This window comes from Erithacus rubecula, assembly GCF_903797595.1.
Source record: "Erithacus rubecula genome assembly, chromosome: 1".
Classification (NCBI taxonomy): Eukaryota; Metazoa; Chordata; class Aves; order Passeriformes; family Muscicapidae; genus Erithacus; species Erithacus rubecula.
The window spans coordinates 78,478,109-78,496,270 of record NC_136658.1 but is presented as its reverse complement, the minus strand read 5'-3'; the positions used below and the strand labels follow the sequence as shown (position 1 = coordinate 78,496,270).

General features: G+C 38.8%; 1 protein-coding gene across 2 annotated transcripts in view; it reads left to right on the top strand.

Annotated features, from left to right (window-relative positions):
- The window catches only part of CD99 (CD99 molecule (Xg blood group)), a 28,113-nt gene extending 9,951 nt beyond the window's left edge, over positions 1–18,162 (top strand). Inside the window, exons 2-11 of one of the 2 annotated variants that reach the window (XM_079313795.1) lie at positions 7,283–7,321; positions 7,648–7,698; positions 8,179–8,211; positions 9,098–9,139; positions 9,301–9,333; positions 10,699–10,770; positions 12,178–12,219; positions 12,746–12,856; positions 13,668–13,721; positions 16,271–18,162. In XM_079313795.1, the coding sequence (XP_079169921.1) occupies positions 7,283–7,321; positions 7,648–7,698; positions 8,179–8,211; positions 9,098–9,139; positions 9,301–9,333; positions 10,699–10,770; positions 12,178–12,219; positions 12,746–12,856; positions 13,668–13,721; positions 16,271–16,296 (503 nt within the window). In that variant the 3' untranslated portion in view covers positions 16,297–18,162. Of the gene's footprint in view, positions 1–7,282; positions 7,322–7,647; positions 7,699–8,178; positions 8,212–9,097; positions 9,140–9,300; positions 9,334–10,698; positions 10,771–12,177; positions 12,220–12,745; positions 12,857–13,664; positions 13,722–16,270 lie in introns of both variants that reach the window. The other variant, XM_079313794.1, reaches the window with a different exon arrangement.

Below are 18,162 nucleotides of genomic sequence, written 5' to 3'. Positions count from 1 at the left end.
TACAAGACTGAAAAACCTGAAGAGTCTTTTAGCCATAACTGAACAAGCCACAAAGAAAATAGAGAAGTCTGGAGACACAAAGTCAGTTTTACTATTCAGTTAATGTTGCTGGGTTTGGACTTTGCTATTAGGATACAAACTGTGTTGAATTGGTAAGAATTGTGGTGAGGAAGGTAAAAGAAACAAGCTGTGAAATCACCTAATGATGTCTCATTGCTCCTCTCCATCTGGTCTTCTTGGGGGTCAGGGTCCCCTGCCAGCACACCATGCAGAAAAGTATATGATCCCATGGATTAATGTATGTTTGGGCCAGGTGGGAGTGCCTCTAGGACACTGTGGATCTGCTCCATCATCTGCAGTGCTCTGGTGCAGGGTCTGGGGACCCCTTGGGAAGGGTCTGATGGGCCATGACACCCCCTCTGCTGTGGATAAGCTTTTCCCTGGGCGAAGAGACTCAGCTGGGCTGAGTCACAGTGGAGGATGGGTGGCTTTATCACATACCCCAAATCTCTCTTCCCTCCCCACCCTTTGGTGTGAGGGTCTGTTTGAGCTGTAAGCTGATAGCCCTGGGCTGTGACCTCCTCCCAGAAGATATTAAGCTTGATCGCTCTCTGAGTGTATTTCTTCTCTCCCCAAACTTGAATTTACTTTATCTTATTCCTATCACTCAGAAGGCCTGTTCAGGGTGTGGTGGTCTTTTCTGCAGCTTTTGTAATACAGTTTTGCTATAATAGGCAGAGGTCCATTATGAATATGCTTAAGCCATAAATTATAACATTCAGTCTCCACAGCATGGCATAATACTTCAGCTCTTTCCAAGCTGCCATCAGTGGCAGTGTCTTAGAAGCTCTTTTAATATTCAGGAGAAGATCTGGGATCTGTGGCTTTTCTGTTTGATGTTGTTTTGCCACTGAGTGCTATCACCAAATGTCCCAGCTGCAGTTTGGAGGGAAAGTGGTCGCATCCATTATGGGTATGAAGAATTACAAACCAGACTGAAATAGACAGCTCCTTCCTGATTGTGATTAGCCTGTCATATATTTGCTTTTATTCTCACTAGTGGATTGAAGGGACTCCCAGGACCTCTTAGTTTTGCATAGTTCTCTTTTAGCCCTTCTTATGAGCAGCTCAGCATTTGACAGGACTGTTGCCATCATGTTAATTTTCTAGCTTTGCAACTGATTCAGTTCTTCTGTGTGCTTTCTGCTGATTAAGAGCTATTCATTCTGTCCTCTTATTCCTGTGTCAAATCCTCCCCTGGAAAACTCTGCTTATAGTGCATAAGAGGTAAAAGCTCCATTGTATTTTCCTACTTTGTATAGCCTAAAGTGGCAACAAAAGTTGCCTAGCCCATGGGAAATTTTTAAACAAGCAAAATTTCCCTAACTGTGCTTCAAAATATGACAGATTTTTTTTTCATTTCCAAATGCCTTATTTTACCATGTTTTATAAAAAACCACTCACATTGCTTGTTATTTAAAAAAATAATTTTTAGTCAAAATACAGCCTTGTAGGCTTTTAAAAAATATTAAATTTCCATTTTTGAACAGAAGAAACAGTAATTAGAATGTTAAACAAGTCTAAAAACCCTTTACTAAGCAGTCAGATCAGGAAAAGATTAGGCCACATAATTGCTTAACTTTTGATGTAGTGTTTTTTCAATATAGGTAATAAAGGAAAATTAGGCAAATAAAGTAACTTTTCAGAGAAGCAGCTTTTGGATCACTGTACAAAAAATAAATATGATCATTATTAGGCTTGTTTTACACATCTCTTTGAAGAAGAAATAAATATTTTTGTTGGTTACAGCAGAGATCTAGCTGACTTTATTCCTATTGGTTACATTAGAGAATGCTCCAGATGTGCGGAAAGAAGACACTCCCTTAGATGTCAAAAATTATCTTTGCTCTTTTTTTGGCTGATTTGCAGCTATTGTTCATGTTTGGGGCATATTTATTTTAGATGGGAAGGAGCTTCATTTGCTAAACACAATTTTATGCAAAGTTTTTTGTTTTCTCTTGCTCTGCAGTGAAACCAAACTTGAAAAGCAGTATTAATAGGTGGATACAGGGTTTGAAAAAAAGGGTGGGATTTAATTTCATGAGGCTTTGGGCAGGACTAATTATAAACTGCTGCTTAGCAGCAGGAATATCATCATTGCCTGACACAGAGGTCTTGCCTGTAAACCTCTGTACTAGCTGAGAGAAAAGAGCTACTCCAATAGCTGTCTACCTTGAGTGTACTTTTCATGTTCCAGATTCTCCATTTAAAGCCTTTAGTGATACTGTCCTTATAGTAAGATATGGAGAACCAAGTCACCATTCTGCCAGATTTTTTCTAATTAAACTACCTCTCATGGTTTTGCCTGCATAGGACATTCAAGAAAATAATTGTCTGCATATGAGCTGAGCAGTAGAAGTCTTCTGTTGTAGGTAACTAATGCTGGTAGGGTAAAACCTGGATTGAAATCAAGTGCTGGAAAGTTTGAAAAACAGTTGGAAGGGATATAGTGTCTATGTTCTCTTATTCAAAGTGTTTCTTGATCAAGTATCAATGTGTTGGGCTTTGTATGTTTTCTACAGGTTCTGATATAGTTAAGTGTTGAATATTTCTACTCCTTGCATTTTCAATCCCCTGAGAAGAAGGAGTACTAGACACAGGAGTATGAAATCCAGCCATCCAGTTTTTGTTCTGGAAGTTGGAGAAGCTGCTTTTTGCCTGGTTGTCTGAGTGCTGCCTTTGTGGTTACCAATATCCTTGTCCTGCAAGAGGGCTGCCAGACCTTGTGTAGACTCTGCAGACATGAGAGGCCTCTTTGAGCTCGAGATTTTTGAGCAAGTCACAAAAAATAAGGGGCTAAGAAGCAGAGCAGATACAAGTCGGGCAGTTACAGACCATATGAAATTTAACAAGAGAAAGTGCTATGTTCTGTGCCTGGAATGGGATAATTCTGGTTCTCTGTACAAACTGGAGGACAGAAAGCTGGAAAGCAACCTGCAGAAAGAGACCTGGGGGCTGTGTTGATGGCAAGTTGAACATGAGTCAACAATCTGGCAGCCAAAAGGGCCATTTGTGCCCTGGGGTGCATCAAGAACAGCAGTGGTGGCTGCTGGAGGGGAGTTACTGTCCCACTCCATTCTGCTCAAGTCCTTGTGTGCAGTTTTAGGTGCCTCAAAGCAATAAAGAGATCAGACTACTAGAGTGTGTCCAGAGAAAAGGCATGTGCTGTTCTCTCTCTGATTACCTCCAAAAGGATGTAAGGGAATGGAATGAAGCTGCCTCAGGGGAAGTTCAGATTGGACATTTAGGAGAGAATTCTTATCTGAGAAGGTGGTTGGTCACTGGAACAGACAGGAAGGAATTGGGCATGGAGCCAAGCTTGATAGTTCAAGGAATGTCTGAATGAGGTTCTTACTCATATGGTTTATTTATAGTTAGTCCTGTGAGGAGCAGGGCGTTGGACTTGCTGATCCTTATGGGTCCCTTCTAACTGGAGCTATTCTGTAAGTCAGCCACTGATGGAGTAGCAGGTGACATCCATCTGTGAGATTGGGACACTGTCACCTGCTGCATAGGCCTACAGCTGGAAAACCTGTTGCAACATGCAAGTTCTGTAGGTATCCTGTGGTGTGCAAGGCCCTAGGGAGAGAAGGAGGGAAGGAAGCAGAAGAGCACTGGCATTTTTAGGAAAACAAAATTGGAGCAGCCTATTGCTCAAGTCAGAAAGTTACTTTTGTGGTGATTCATCACAATTCTTCTTTCTTGGTATGTTGCTATGTATGTGACTAATGGAGGAACTTTCCAAAGCTCCTGTTGCCTTCTGCAATGGAATGTGAATATGACCATTCTAGTACAGTAGCATGAAGTATCTGAGAGCAGTGACAGGTCTTTGCACTCTTATTTGCTTACTTGGATCTCTTGAATACCTTCTAGTTCTTCAACAGTTCAAAGCCTTTGGTTGCTCTTTTTGTTTTACCTTCTGTTTTCCCCCCATCTAACACAAACTCTGTTGGTTACTAGAGACAGCCTGCTGAAGATCTGTCTCTTGAGATCCAGGTGTTTGAGCTACAGACATGAAAGGAAAATAGTGTAGACACTTCAGAAGTATTCTTGAATCAACTCATTCCCCTGTAACCTAGAAATACCTGCTGTATTGTGCTTTATATGCAATGCAATATCTGCCTTATTTGTAAACATCTTTCTTCAGATTTAGAAAATGCTCAAAATGCATAGTTGCTCTGGATGTTCCTTAAATATGTAGGGAGTGCAGCATATTCTTGCTGACTTTTCCCTCTTGGACCCTAATAGTACCTTTATTCTAGTTCTGTAGCTTTATCTCTTGTTTTCTAATTACTTTTTCCTGGAACCAGCTGAACCATAGTGAGCTTTTCTCCTTTTAGACCAAGTCACTAAAGTTCTCCTTTAGTTGGACCCACCCATACCAAAAATGGAGTGAGTACATTTATAAAAGCAACTGCTAAAAAGACATAAGAAGGTTTATCATGAACAGTGAAGAAACACCTTTTTTTGCTGGGAAAGCTGACTTCCAGCACCTTTGAGTGCAGATTATTGTAATGAGTTCTATAAACTAAGTTTTGAGATTTTTTTTTTGCTACTTTATGTCAAAAAAGTAATGTATGTAAGGAACCTAATATCTTGATGCATGCTTGGAAAGCAGAATTTTGGTTTCAGAATAATTCCAGTCAATAAATCACATTTTTTTTTCTTTTATTGACTCTCTAATTTGTTTATTCCTCTGTCAAAGCATTTTTTTATATAAGCTTGGCAGTCAGCAGTCTCATCCTGAATTATTTTTCTGTGAAGCTCATATGCAAAATCTCTTAAAATAGCAATATCACTGAAAACACACCCTTTTACAAAGGTTTCCTCCTCTTGAGGGAAACTGTTGCAGCTGAAGCCATTCTGATTCCTGGCTAAATTTCATGCTAGCAGTGGGAAACTTTTCATATAACCCTCTTTTCTGCCCCGGGTTAAATTTCAGCTGCACCAAAGCATAAAGTTGAATGTATGTGCTTGTTTTTCCATCCACCTGAAAAGAAACAGGGCTCTTGAAATGTACACAAATCAGTGTAACATTCACTGTGTTAGTGACCTAAGTTTGACTTGGAGACAGATGGTGTTAACAGTTGGTGATGGTCCCTCCTCTGGGTTTTGAGGAGTGTGCATTTTCAACAGATTCCTCTGCCTGCCCTCTTGGAGTTACTCTACCAAATTCTGATCAGGTCCTGTCTTAGGAATACCTCCCAGAGGACTGCAGCCTGAAAGATGTGTGTGCTTGAGAACACAAGCAAACTGGAATTCAGGTTTGAGGAACAACTATTCATATGCCTGTTAAAATTTCTTGTGAGTGCTTTGACCTTTTTTTGCCTGTCAATATAGAGGTTTCTTGGTGTAGTCTAATCAAAGGAGTAACTTCAGAAGTAACTGGCATTTGTCTCTCAGAACCTGCTAATTTTGCAGAGGTTTATAAGATTGCATTACAAGTTGATGTAGACTTCAGATAAATGAGCTGCAAATATTTTGCATTGTGTGAAGAAGCTTCTCTTGATCTAACAAAGCTTGTGGTCTCCACCTGAAATAAGGAACATCAAGTAAAATACCTTCTTGTTTTCTATTCAAGATTTGTGCCTACCTATTTTATTCAGGTGATTTTAAATATGCTTTGCTCATGCACCACAATAAAGCCATCTACCAGCTCTGTTTCCATGAAAGGGCTTGTCACAGACCAGGCAGGCTGTCTCCTTACTTGGTTGTGAGCAAGGTGGTTTTAGTTCAAGTGTTACAGTATGGAAATCACTTTTTAGACTTCAAATTTCAGTTTCTGCTGTAGTAGTTCAGTTGGCCAGAGTGCACACTTTTTTTTTTTTTTTTTTAATTTCATTCCAGTTGCACGCCTAAAAAAATAAAAATCTTACTCTCCTTTCTTTTCTGGAAATACAGCACATTGTTAGTGCAGTTATCTGATAAGGAAAAGGCATTTCAATTTTGACCTCAGTTATGGCAAAAGATGTCACCAGGTATGTAAGCATTCATCATTCCTGGTATTAGACTCATGACTTGTCTTAGCTTGATCTGTCACATAAGTGAAAGGTGCATTCTGCTTGTGGTTTGATTTTGATGTTTGTTTTTATTCCTCTCTTCAGACTTTGCAGTAGCTGGCTCTGAAGCCTCTTTGGTGGTTACATTCTTAGAGGAAAAGCCAGACACATAAACGCTTTATGCAGATATCTTCTGAATTAAGGTGGTTTCTGTCAGGAAATAGCTTCTGCTCTGGCTGGCTTGATAGTCAGGAGGTAGAAAAAGTCTTCCAGCTTCTATGGGGCTGAAGCAGTATAATTGTTTTTTTGTTTTTTATTTTTTTAATAGCTGATGTCTACCTACAGGTCTTTATCTTATTCCATGCTTCAGTGAAAGTAGGGATGATGAAAAATTAGGAGCACCCCAAGCAGTTGTTTTAGCTGTCCACTTATCTCTGCTGCTGAGATCACACCACCACGTTTGTGCTGTGAAAGCAGTTTGTGTCCTGTATGCCTTGGGTTGGTGTGTTTGCAGGTGGCTGGGTAGCAGCAGTAGCTCTAGTAATCAATTTGATTCAGCAAGAGACAGGGTTCTTTTCTTAAGCACTGAAAATAGAATCTGATCCCCCTGGAGTGAAGACCCCATAGTGGTGCCAGCTGCACTTAGCTGTGTTTTAGGAAGTTGAAAAGACTGCTCAAGATTGTATGTGCTAATATCTTAACCACCTCCATACTGCTAGCCCGAGTTAGGGGGAAAGGTAAGTCTTAGGAACCCCTGAAAATTAATTTCTAATGGCGTTTTTTATTGACTCCATTATATAAGAACTTCCATGTTGGCCTTTGTGCTTCAAGGTTCTCTTTCAGACTTGAATCTTTTATATTCTCATGCATCGTCCCCCAACTTGTTTTGTGGTTCAGTAGAGAGAATATACTGTGGATGGAGCTAAGAAAGCTTGCAATAGCAGTGGCAAGAGTAATGTATGTTCTAACTCTTCAGATCATTTCTATAGTGCCAATTTTTAGTGTGGTTCCTATTTTTTTTCCTGAAAAGACGTATGGACAGTGACTTGGAGAAATAGAGAAGAATGTCTGTCTTCAACCCTGACTCAAAATATTCTTCTAGATTGACTCAGGAAGCAGAAAACATACCTCAAGATCGATCACAGAGACGTTTATGACTTTATTAAATGTTGGGTTTGAGCAGGAAAATGCAGTGTCCTTACTGTTTCTTTTATCTTCTGCAGGCCAAGATGACTTCTGCTTAGGAGATGCACTTTTGCAAGGTAGGCAGGAAAATTATGGCTGCTATTTTGACTGTTCTAGGTATTTCTAAGTATTACTGTACAACCAAGAATGACAGCTTTCCCACATGTGGTTTGTTTAAACTTCAGTGGAACAATTCAGCCATGTGTTTGTTAAGATGCTGACCATATAGAACTCAAATTTGTCTTTTGAAGATTTAAAGATTTCTCTTTGAGGAAAATTGTCTTGCTGTATAGATTTGATCTTGTGTTGTATAGACATGTACTTAACATTTGTCCTTTGTCCTTCATGTAGCTTCTGAATAGTGTATTAAATAGTATTTTTTTTCTCCTAACCATCGTGACAGAAACTACAAAGAAGCCTCTTGTAACTCAGAAAACACCATCATCAGATCCAGGTGAGATCTAATTGGCTTGTAATGCCTTTTACTGTAAAATCAAGTGAAATGTAACATACCAATTTGAGGTCTTGAATTTTTCAATTTAGTGGCACACAGGGTTGTGATATTTCTATGAAAGAAAGCAGTTCCCTAACAGCAAAAGGATTTCCTTGTTTTGGAATCTTCTCTCAGAAGTGTATTTTGTGATTTCACAAGCTTGAAGACCCTGAGAGAATCCTTTCCATTGGCTTTCAGTCTACATGTCTGGAGCTTGCTCACCTTGAGCTGGCCCTTGAGCATGTCTCATCCTCTCCAAAAGCAGCAAGGCACTTGGCAAGTAATGTCTGGTAACTTTGTGGGCCTTTTCCATGAGTCACTGATGAGTGAGACTCTTTCATTTGTGGAGAAAACATTGCAAGGTCCATTTTGTTTAAAAAAATAATATAAGGTTACTTCAGTTTTTGTGTTACGTTTAAAACTTCCCTTCTTTCTTTGTAGATGATTTTGACTTGCTCCATGCTCTTGATCCTGGTAAGTATCATATTTTCCTGAATACTGCTCAAATGCACCTGGTGCAATGTCAATTCATCCTTTATGACCCAAGTATAATAAGGAACTGAGTTGATTAAGGTAGCAGACTGTTGATAAAAATAATTGCAATCTAGTTATGTTTGTTAATCTTAAGGTTCTGGATCACCAAAACTTTAAGAATTCAATTATTTCTTAGCCAAACTCTTACTTGTTTTATTGATGTTTTTCACTAGGTGGCACTAACTCCATAAACTATTACTTATGGAAGTAAATGTAATCTCTCCCATTTCAGGAAGTACTTTTAGTAGCACAAGGAAAGATTAATCTGTTATAAATAATTTGAAGGAAAGTACTCTTTCTAATGTGAAGGTTGTGACAAAACTGTACAGAGATAGTTTCTAAGATCTCTTATTCTCCTATTTTGTGGCAAGCCAAATGAAGTGTCATTGTGGGGACTGTATGTCTAGTTCTAGTCTGTGGACTGTTTCTATTTTTAAAGTGAGGTGCTAAGCTTTATATTTGGTTAAAACCTGATAATTTTAAAAGCCAAGTAATCTGTACCTGGGCGAAAAATTTAAAGAATCTCAGCCTTTTAAATCAGATGTGCAAAAAAGTCTCGTTAAAGACTTAATGAGTTTTTCTCTCCTAGCAAGGATCTGACATGCTGGTTAATGTAGCAGAAAAACTCTTAGTGGCATTAAAACACAGTGTTTAGCTAAAATAACCAAAGAAGTACAGTATTAGCTAATTAAAGGAAAATTACATGGAGAAGTATGGATAGAGTATTTTAGGTCAGATCATCTTTCAAGGTCACTACATGCTCTGCTTCTGGTTTCTTCCCAGTAGTAATTTTGCTCAATTTATTCTAATTCTTATTTGTCTACAGTTGATCCCAAGCCACATCCTCCTGCAAATCCTAGAGACACTGGTAAGACTGATCTAACAGGAATTTCTGAACAGTAAAAGAGTGTTTGTTAATCTCTCCTATTCCCTTTGAAAATCATTGTACTATAGTCTGGGTTTGTTATCTTGACTTCTTTTAACTTCTTTTTTTTTTTTCTCCCTCTTAAATGTCTCTTCTGTGATTAGATAACCCCAAGCAAGATCAACCTAAAGGCTCTGGTAAGGCTTCTAGCACAAACTCCTGGTTTAACTCTCTCAGTTATACTTCCAATAATTGATCCTTGTTAATTGCCTGCTATGTATGTCAGGTGTGGTATACATCAAACACTGAAGACTGAGAAAAAGTTGTCTTGCAAATAAGCTTAGCATGATTCTTGAAATTCCATAACAAACCTGTTGAGTCACTTTCACTTAAAAACAGGATGATGTGGGGAGGAGGCAGGGTGGGACAGTGTGTGTGTGTGTGTGCTTGGGGCAATGCTGTTCTTGGCTGCCTGTGGTGAAACATCCATGTATTGGATTGAGTTCTTTCTTCTTTACAAACTGAATCCCTTCTAGTCATGCTCAAAAGTAAGTAGCAACTGTCTATGATCTTTATTCTTAAAGGATCTAAATTAAAGGTAAAAACTCCAAGTTAAAGGGCTGCTTCCTTTTATTTTTTTAAATTTTATTTAATGCCCCCATTAAGAAATACAATTATTTGTGTTTGAAAGATAGGTTTAACATACATGTCCATCTTTGCCTGTTCTGCTTTAGAAGTCCTCTCTGTCTTTGCCAAAGCCAGAGCAAAACAGATTCAGATGCACGCAGGTGTGATGATGCCATTATTCACAAACATGGTGGTAAAGAGCCCTGGAATGCAAGCCTCACTTCTTTCACCTGTCTGATTTTGCAGCAGATACTTGAATTTGAGTCTTGCATGCCTCAGTACAGTGCTTTTGGCACCCAACTAGAACATCCTCTGATGCAATACTTTTTTTTTTTCTGCCTGAAAGCACATTTGCTTTGTGTAAACTAAATCTTCATTTGGCAGCAGAGGGAGGGAGGAGAATGTGCTGTGAGGGAGACAGGAAAGCTCCATGGGGCAGGGTTCAGTGGAAATGGAGAGGGACTACTTCAGTGTCCTGCAATAAATCACAGAAGAGAATTACATTTGTGACTGTTTGTAGAGACCCAACTCTGAAGAACCATTCACAGTTGCAGCCTTGAAAGTAAATGGTCCCTTTCAGTCCACATTCTTTCTTTGCTTTTGCAGGACAGTGAGATTTGGGCCACTAGAGTTAAGCATCTTTTAAGGATCCTTGCTGGCTTAACCTGATTTGTGCAGTACTACCTGCTCTTGGACACTGACTTGTCTCAGTTGTTCAAGAAGTCCAGAGAAAGGAGTTCTGCTGTCCAACTGTGTAATGCTGACATTGACATTGTGTGGGCCTTTAAAAGGTTAGATTTTGTGACTCTGGTGCTGAACTTAAAACCACAAATTCAGTTGAATGGTCTTGAGAAAATTTCCATGTTATTATTTGCTTTGGTGTGTCTTATTCACTGAACTTGAAACATGGTAATGCTATTTGCATTATTTTATAGGCACATTTGATGATTCAGATCTATTGGATGGCAGTTTTCCAAGAGGAGGAGGTGATGGCAGTGGCAGCAATGGTAAGAGAGTAGGTTGTGCTTCATATTGTTTCTACCTGAGCTTTTGATTAAAGCTTGCTCACATGTTGGTTAGACGTACTGTAATTTGCAATGCATTTGGTTCTGGTATCTGAAACTTTAAGAGCATATTTTCAAGTTCAAAAGTAATGTGTTCTGTCTTTGCCAAAAAAAAAGGCCAAATATATGAGGGGTAAAACTGGTCTAGAGCAAAAATTTTGAGTGATTTTTATTGTTACACCAAGAAAGATGACTTCTGAAACTGAAATGTGAATGCAGTCCTTCAAAATTCACCATGAATATAATTTTTAAGGTCATCCAAGTGCTATTTTTGATCTTCCATGACATACTCTGTTTCCTTTAGTTCTTGTAGTTAGGAAGGCTAGGAGTGGGCCAGAGGAGGGTCCACCTTGTATTCTCAAAGATTTCCTTTGTCCCACAGGATGAAGTGATCTTTACACTTCCAAGTGATCCTTAATCTTAATTTCTTTACTGTGGTGGTGGTGAGGCAGATGAGAGGTGAGGAGGTGAGAAGCTGTGGATGCTTCATCCCTGGAAGTGCTCAAGATCAGGTTGGATGGAGCTCTGAGCAACCTGGTTTAGTGGAAGGTGTCCCTGCCTGTGGCAGAGGGTTTGAAGCTCTGTGATCACTAGGGTCCCTAAGGTTCCTTCACCACCATATGATTCTACACACTGAGCAGTATGAAACCATTTCATAGCTCACCAAACTTTTTTTGGTAATTTGCTATGTCTAATTGGTGTGTTACTGCAATTTTACTATTCACAGACCAGAGTTAGTTTAAGTATCTTGCTGGGGTTTGGGATGTGCTAATGGTTACTAACTTCTCTGGAGAGTTGTCCTGGGTAGAGATTACTGATGGCACTTTTTTGGTAGCTTTCCCCTTCCAAGGCTCCTTTGGGGCAGTACTTGAAAATTGGAAGGGACAAGAAACATATGTGGAGTCTTTTGTGGTGGTTCCATCTGCACAGGTTCCTGCCTCAGTGGCACAAGTTGCACAGTGACAAATAGAGTTAGCATTTGTAGAACCTCTGGCTTGCTTGTGAAGAGAATTGCAAAGGTATTTAGTAGAAGAGGCTGGGATTTTGGGAAATGATAGATGTTGAATGTTTCTCTGACATTATGTGAGTTTTCTTAGTGGTGCACAGGCTTGTTAAACCAGCCCTCACAAATGTTATGTGCTGATTTGGAAGAAGCTGAGCACTCAAGGCTGCAGTTGGCACTGCTCTGAGTCATGCTTTGAAAACAGAAAGTTTCAGTGCCAGTTCAGCACTGTATGGATATAATAGATGGTTTGTAATTTTGCATGATTAATTGACAAAACATCTGTTAATTGTGATATGAGTGTTCTTTAGACATACAAAATGTAAACTCTCTGTTCATTTTTACAGAACGAAAGGGTCCAGCTCCAAACAATGGCCAAGAAGAGCAGGGTAAATGCATGAATTTGTGTGTATGATGATGTTTGCATGTATGAAGCTTGTTTTCTTGGGGTCTCTGGTTGCTGATATTCTACTAGAATGGTAGCTGCTGGGAGTGGGTTACAATTAAAAAGCTTTTGTGCTGTCTGGAATTCTTACTTTTAAGCTCTGCTTCCACAGTCCTTTAACATTTTTATGTTACAAATGAATCCTAAGTGTTAAGGTCACAGGGATGCTGCTGGTGCAGTGATTGCATGCATCAAAATAGATATGGCTATGAAAGGGTTGCTTTTTTAATTAGTGAAACTTAAAACAGGCATGCTAAAGTTCCTTAACAATGGGCATTGCTAAGAAATCAATGGTTACAAAATGAAAGGATTCACTTTTCATTATGCACAGAGCTGATTATTACAATTTCATGTAGTTTCAGTTTAATTTTTTTTTTTAAGTGTTTACAGGGTTTACTTTGAGACAATTTTTTATTTTGACATGGCTTTCAGTTCTGAGAAATGTATACAAACATCCCTGTTTTTTTCAGCTTCTCCTGGAGCAATAGCTGGAATTATAAGTGCTGTGGGTGCTGCTGTAATTGGAACAGTATCTAGTTTCATTGCTTACCAGAAGAAGAAACTCTGTTTCAAGCAAAGTGGTAAGAATTCCAAATTAGTTTTGTTTCATACTGTCTAAAAAGAGGAATTTTTTGTATTTAAATGTGGACTAAAATTGATCCTATGGATAATGGAGTTGTAATAGCCCAGTGAATTTATGTTCACAAGGAGTAATCTTCCTACTAGTCATCTAAGACTGAAGAATTCCTTGCCCAAAAATTAGAGTTTCAAAACTAGGAGGGCTTAAAGCTTTACATTTCTTAAAATAAAAGCACTTCTTCCTAAAACATAAGCAGGAGAGACTGCAAAAAATATTTTTTAAGGAGAATCAAGTGGAGGTTGGGCATTAGAGACTTTTTCATGCTGAAAAATACTTTGTGGTTTCTAATTTTGTAAATTTTGCCTTTATGTCCTCACAAGCTTGTCTACTTACTAGTTTCATGACAACTTACCCCAATGTTCATCTGCAAATGATTCTTCTGCAGTCATCTATTGCTTGCTTCCTTTCCATCTAAATAGGATATAACTTGGATCAGAGAACTTTGTGAGTACTGAGGGTGACAGGAGGGGCAGAAGCTTTGGTTTTGTCTGTTTCAGTCTTACTGACTGCTCCGTGAAGGGATAGAGCAGCCATTCAGCCAGGCCCTGCTGTTTTGTCATTTGGGAAGTTTGGAAACCAAAACATCTCTACCATGCATGTTAAAATTGGTGTGCAGACAAAACAGGGCAGGTCAACTACTATCAGTAGCTTGTTTTTTTCATTGCTGTTTCTTCTCTCAAATTACCTCTATTTATCAAGAACGTCAAATATAAGAGAATTTGAATGCTAAATATCTGGTTTTTTCCCAGCAGATGAAGAGAATGTGAATATGCAAAGCCATAGGGGAGCACAGTCTGAGCCACCTGGTAAGACAAGGATCTAGATGGAAGATTGATGGGGATCCTGGTAAATGCATGTTATTGACATCTGACATACTGGAGAAAATTAATTGTGCTGTCTAATTAAAAAAAAAAAAATTACCAATTTTGGCAGAATATGAACTAACAGTATGCATAGATAGTCAGGAAGGCCAGTGCCATCCTGGGCAGTATCAGCAATAGTGTGGCCACCAGGACCAAGGCTGTGATTGTCCCCTTGTCATTTGTTTGGGGAGGCCACACCTGGAGTGGTGTGTCCCTCACTCCAAGAATGACATTGAGGTGCTGCAGAATGTCCAGAGAAGGACAGTGGATCTGGGGAAGGGTCTGGACCACATGTTATGTGTTATGAGGAGTGGCTGGGGGAGTTGGAGACATTTAGCCTAGAGAAAAGAAGGCTCAGGTCATCTTTTCACTCTACAGCCACTTAAAAGGAGGTTGTAGCCAGGTGGGTGTCAGTCAGTTCTCCCAGGTAACAGGTGATAGGACAAGAGGAAACGGCCTCAAACTTTGCCTGAGGAGGTTTAGATGGGATATTTGGAAAAACTTCTTCAAGAGGGTTGTCAAGCATTGGAACAGGCTGCTCAGAAACTCCTTAGGAAAGCAGAGGAGTTGTCATCCATGGAAGTATTTAAAAGATATATAGTTGTGGTACAGAGGGACATGGTTTAGTGGTGGACTTGGCAGTCCTAAGGTAAGAGTTAAAATGGATGATCTAAAATGCCTTTTCCAACATAAATGATACTGTGATTCTGTGATTTTACCATAACAACAAACTTAAAACAGAATTAAGCACTCAGTTCTGACAACATGGCCTCTTTAGTTTTTTTGTTAAATAGATTGGTTTATTGCCTTGAGAATTAATTGAAATGTAGCAACTTAAAGAAAGTGAATAATTTAATTTTCTCTCCTAAAGTATCACTTGAGGCAATTGTGAAAAAAAAAGCCTTCTCTGTCAGTGTGATGAATAACTGCAGTTGGAAGTTTATTAGTGTATATTTTTTCTGATTAGTATCTGAAATGTTTTCTAATTATAAACTGATCCAGAACACTACAAGAATGTATATGAAAAAATTACAGTATTTGACAGAGATGAAACTCCACTGGAGGCAAGGAGGACTGAACTCACAAACCTGATAATTAAAGTATTCTCTGTTATGAACAGAGAATGACTCTTGCATGAAAGAGCCATCACATAATTAATCTTTCTACAAAGGTGAGAGCTGTGGAAGGATCTCTTTTAAAGAAACAAACACTGAGAACCTCACCTTTCTGTATGTGGTTGTTTAGGGGATTTGGCTGATGGAGCAGGTGATAAGCTCCAGGAATCCATGGATAGAACTGGAGGAAATGGTATAGGTGAAAACTTGGCCTTATAGTCCTTGTGACTGTTCCAGAAAGGAAGAAGCACCACAATCTCATGCTGAAGTTCATTGGTTTACTTTCATTGAAGTACTGAGTATACTGAGTATAAAAAATCTCAAAGCAGTATATATTTGCGTATATTTTTCTGTGAGTTTAATCTTAAACCTGCAGAACTATTTCTGGGATTTTTTATACTTAAAAAAAAAAGTATGTCTTATTTCTCTTGGGTATTGCATCAGTTTGTTATAAACTTTCATCTAGTTCATTATCTTCTTTATAAACACTTTAAACTTTTAAATATATAAAACTCTTAAGTACAAAACATTATCTTGTGGCTGGCTGTAAGGACTGAAGAGACTCAGGTATCCTGAGTTCAGCTGTGCATTAGGGAAGCAAGTAGTATCATTCCAAGTCCTCTACCAAAGGCAGTTGAAATGTGAGCTGTAGTTGGGTTATGCTAAAATTCTGCCCAGGATTCACCAGAACTAAAAAGTGAAATGCATCAGATGATGCATACCTTACTTTAACCAGTAAGGTCACACTTGGGATGTTATCAAATATGGTTACTTTTACCTACATATTGATGTCATATTACATCCCAAATTTCATATTTCTGTTACATTTTGCAGGTAAGCATGATCATGTGTTTTGCTAAGAGACTGAGCAGCCATGTCATCGTGGTGCTGCTCCTGGTCTGAGTCCCAGGAGTCAGCAGATGTTAGATCTGCTTCTGGTAATTGATGTACCTGCATGGCTTCCAGTTAGAAGCAGCCTCTCAGGTCAAATGGCATAGCAGAATAGGTCTGTGTTTGTAAAATTTTATGTAAACCTATCTTTGATTTTTTGAATCTAGGGGCTTTCAGTAGCTTACTTTTTGTATGGGCAGCCTGTTTGCATCTGCAAGAACTGCCAGCCTGAACTGAGTGCTGGGCTACAGTGCAAGTGTGGATAGCTTCCCTCATGTAGTAGGATGTGGTTACTTGAGTGAGAAATCTGGGATGTAATAACCCTTGCAGCCTCACAGAATCAGACCTTTGGTTACTTAAATTTATCACATGGTGTCAAACATCTACTGGAAGTTGTTTGACTGCATAAACTATTGCATAGCAATATATAGCTTACATTGTATCCTAACTTAGTGTACTCATCTTGAATTTTTTTTCACTTTTCAGTTCAGCGCACACTTCTGGAGAACTAAATTAAACAAAGAGTGGTGAAGAGCAGATCTTTGGAACTGGATAAACAACTTGCATTCTGCCAAAAAAAAAAACAAAATTAAAAAGGAAACAAAAAAAGCATAACACAAACAGCAGAGCCCAAAGTTTCACGAGGAAACAGCTCTTGTTTGAAACACCTCTGGGACTGACTTAGACCTGAAGTACTTCTGTATGGTTAGCCCTGTGAAGCATTGTTGCACACCAATACATGGCCTTAATGACAGGAGTGTAGAAGTATGTTGTGCCTTTACATTCTTTCCTTGACTCCTCTGACAAATGGGTGTGTCTCAAGTGCATTCAGTGTGTTTAACTTTTCCTTACCTCTCCAAAACCAATATGCAGTTATGGGTTTTTTGGGTTTTTTTTTATGTTATTGCTCTCAGGCAATACAAATGTTTTTTCAAATAACCTGTACTCAGTGAGTGGACCAACCACTGGTGTCTGTGGTGTGGTGCATGTTGTGAGCACCTGAAAGCAAACACCTCACTGTGTATGGATGGTGGATCTGGGTGTAGGTGCTGCTTATCCAATCTGTGCAGCTGCCTGGGCCAGCTGCCATGGAAGAGATGCTTGTGCTTGAGCATTCAGATGATGGTTTTGTTTTTAGATTTTTTTTCATTGCATCTGTCTGGTACAGATTGAGAAAACCCAAAGCTAATGCACACCAAGCTTTCATCCTTTATGGCTCTTCCTGCTTAGCAAGTACTGAGGTGGCCAGCTGTGGAAAAGCCTGTTTTTGCAGATCAGAAACATAATTGGACTTTGTATTTCTGGTGACATTGATGTTTGGCATTGTCTAAACAGTGCTGGATGAAGTACTTGGGAGTGGGGATTAACATCTTCAGACTTCCATAGCCAAAAGCTTAAGAGAAAGTAGTGTTGAATTCAGAAGGCTTATCATACATGTGTAAGGGACAGAAACAGTACCACAGTTCCAAAGTACAAAGAGCAAGACTCACCAGAACAGGCTGACATCACTCCACAGGCATCTACTGAACACTAGAAACAGCAAATGTGTGAGAAGTGCTTTTGGACTTGTGAAGGATTCCCCTAGGATGATCACCTATGGTTGCATGCTCCTCTGAAAGCACTTGTGACCCATGTGGCTCTTGAAAACAACAGGAAAGTTTCAAGGATCTGTGGAAACATGGAAAACTACAGCTCATAACAGCTAAAGGACTAAATCTGGAATAATAGTTCTGTCAGGAAGGAATGGTCTGACCAGTTGTGTTGGCTTTCATTCTAATTGCTTTCAATTTTCATGCAGTTTTACCATATGTGTCTTATTAATAGGCTTCAGCCACCCAACAAAGTTCTACAGGAAGATGACATTTCATGGAACATCTTAGAAATTAATGAATTTGGATATTAAACCTGTAAATATATCTGTGCATTCAAATATGAATGTATGCCAAAGATAATTCATTTAAGAATTTCTTGTACATGTTTCTTAGCTTGCAACAAAGCTTTACACAAATGTTAGTATTTTCTTATGGAGTTAATTTGTGAGTCTCTTTTTGCCCCACATCTGCTTTTCCTATAAAAATGCTAAAACCTTTAAGTGTGTTTGAGAGTGCAAAAGTGATTCCTACATAAACAATTGATTTATGTAAATACAAAGAAAATAAATGTACTGCTTGCCTATATGAATAAACAGATATATCTATGCCAAGCCTAGAGTAAATAAAAATAAGTCCGTGTTTTTTAGGAATAAATGGCAGGAGGAGCTCAAACTAGCTTTTAGCTAACAAAGTCTCTTGAATCCTTTTTCAGCTTTTGTGTGCCTAAAAATTACTTACTTAGACCTATCAACATTGTGATTTTTCTAAAAATAAATTTTAAAAGAA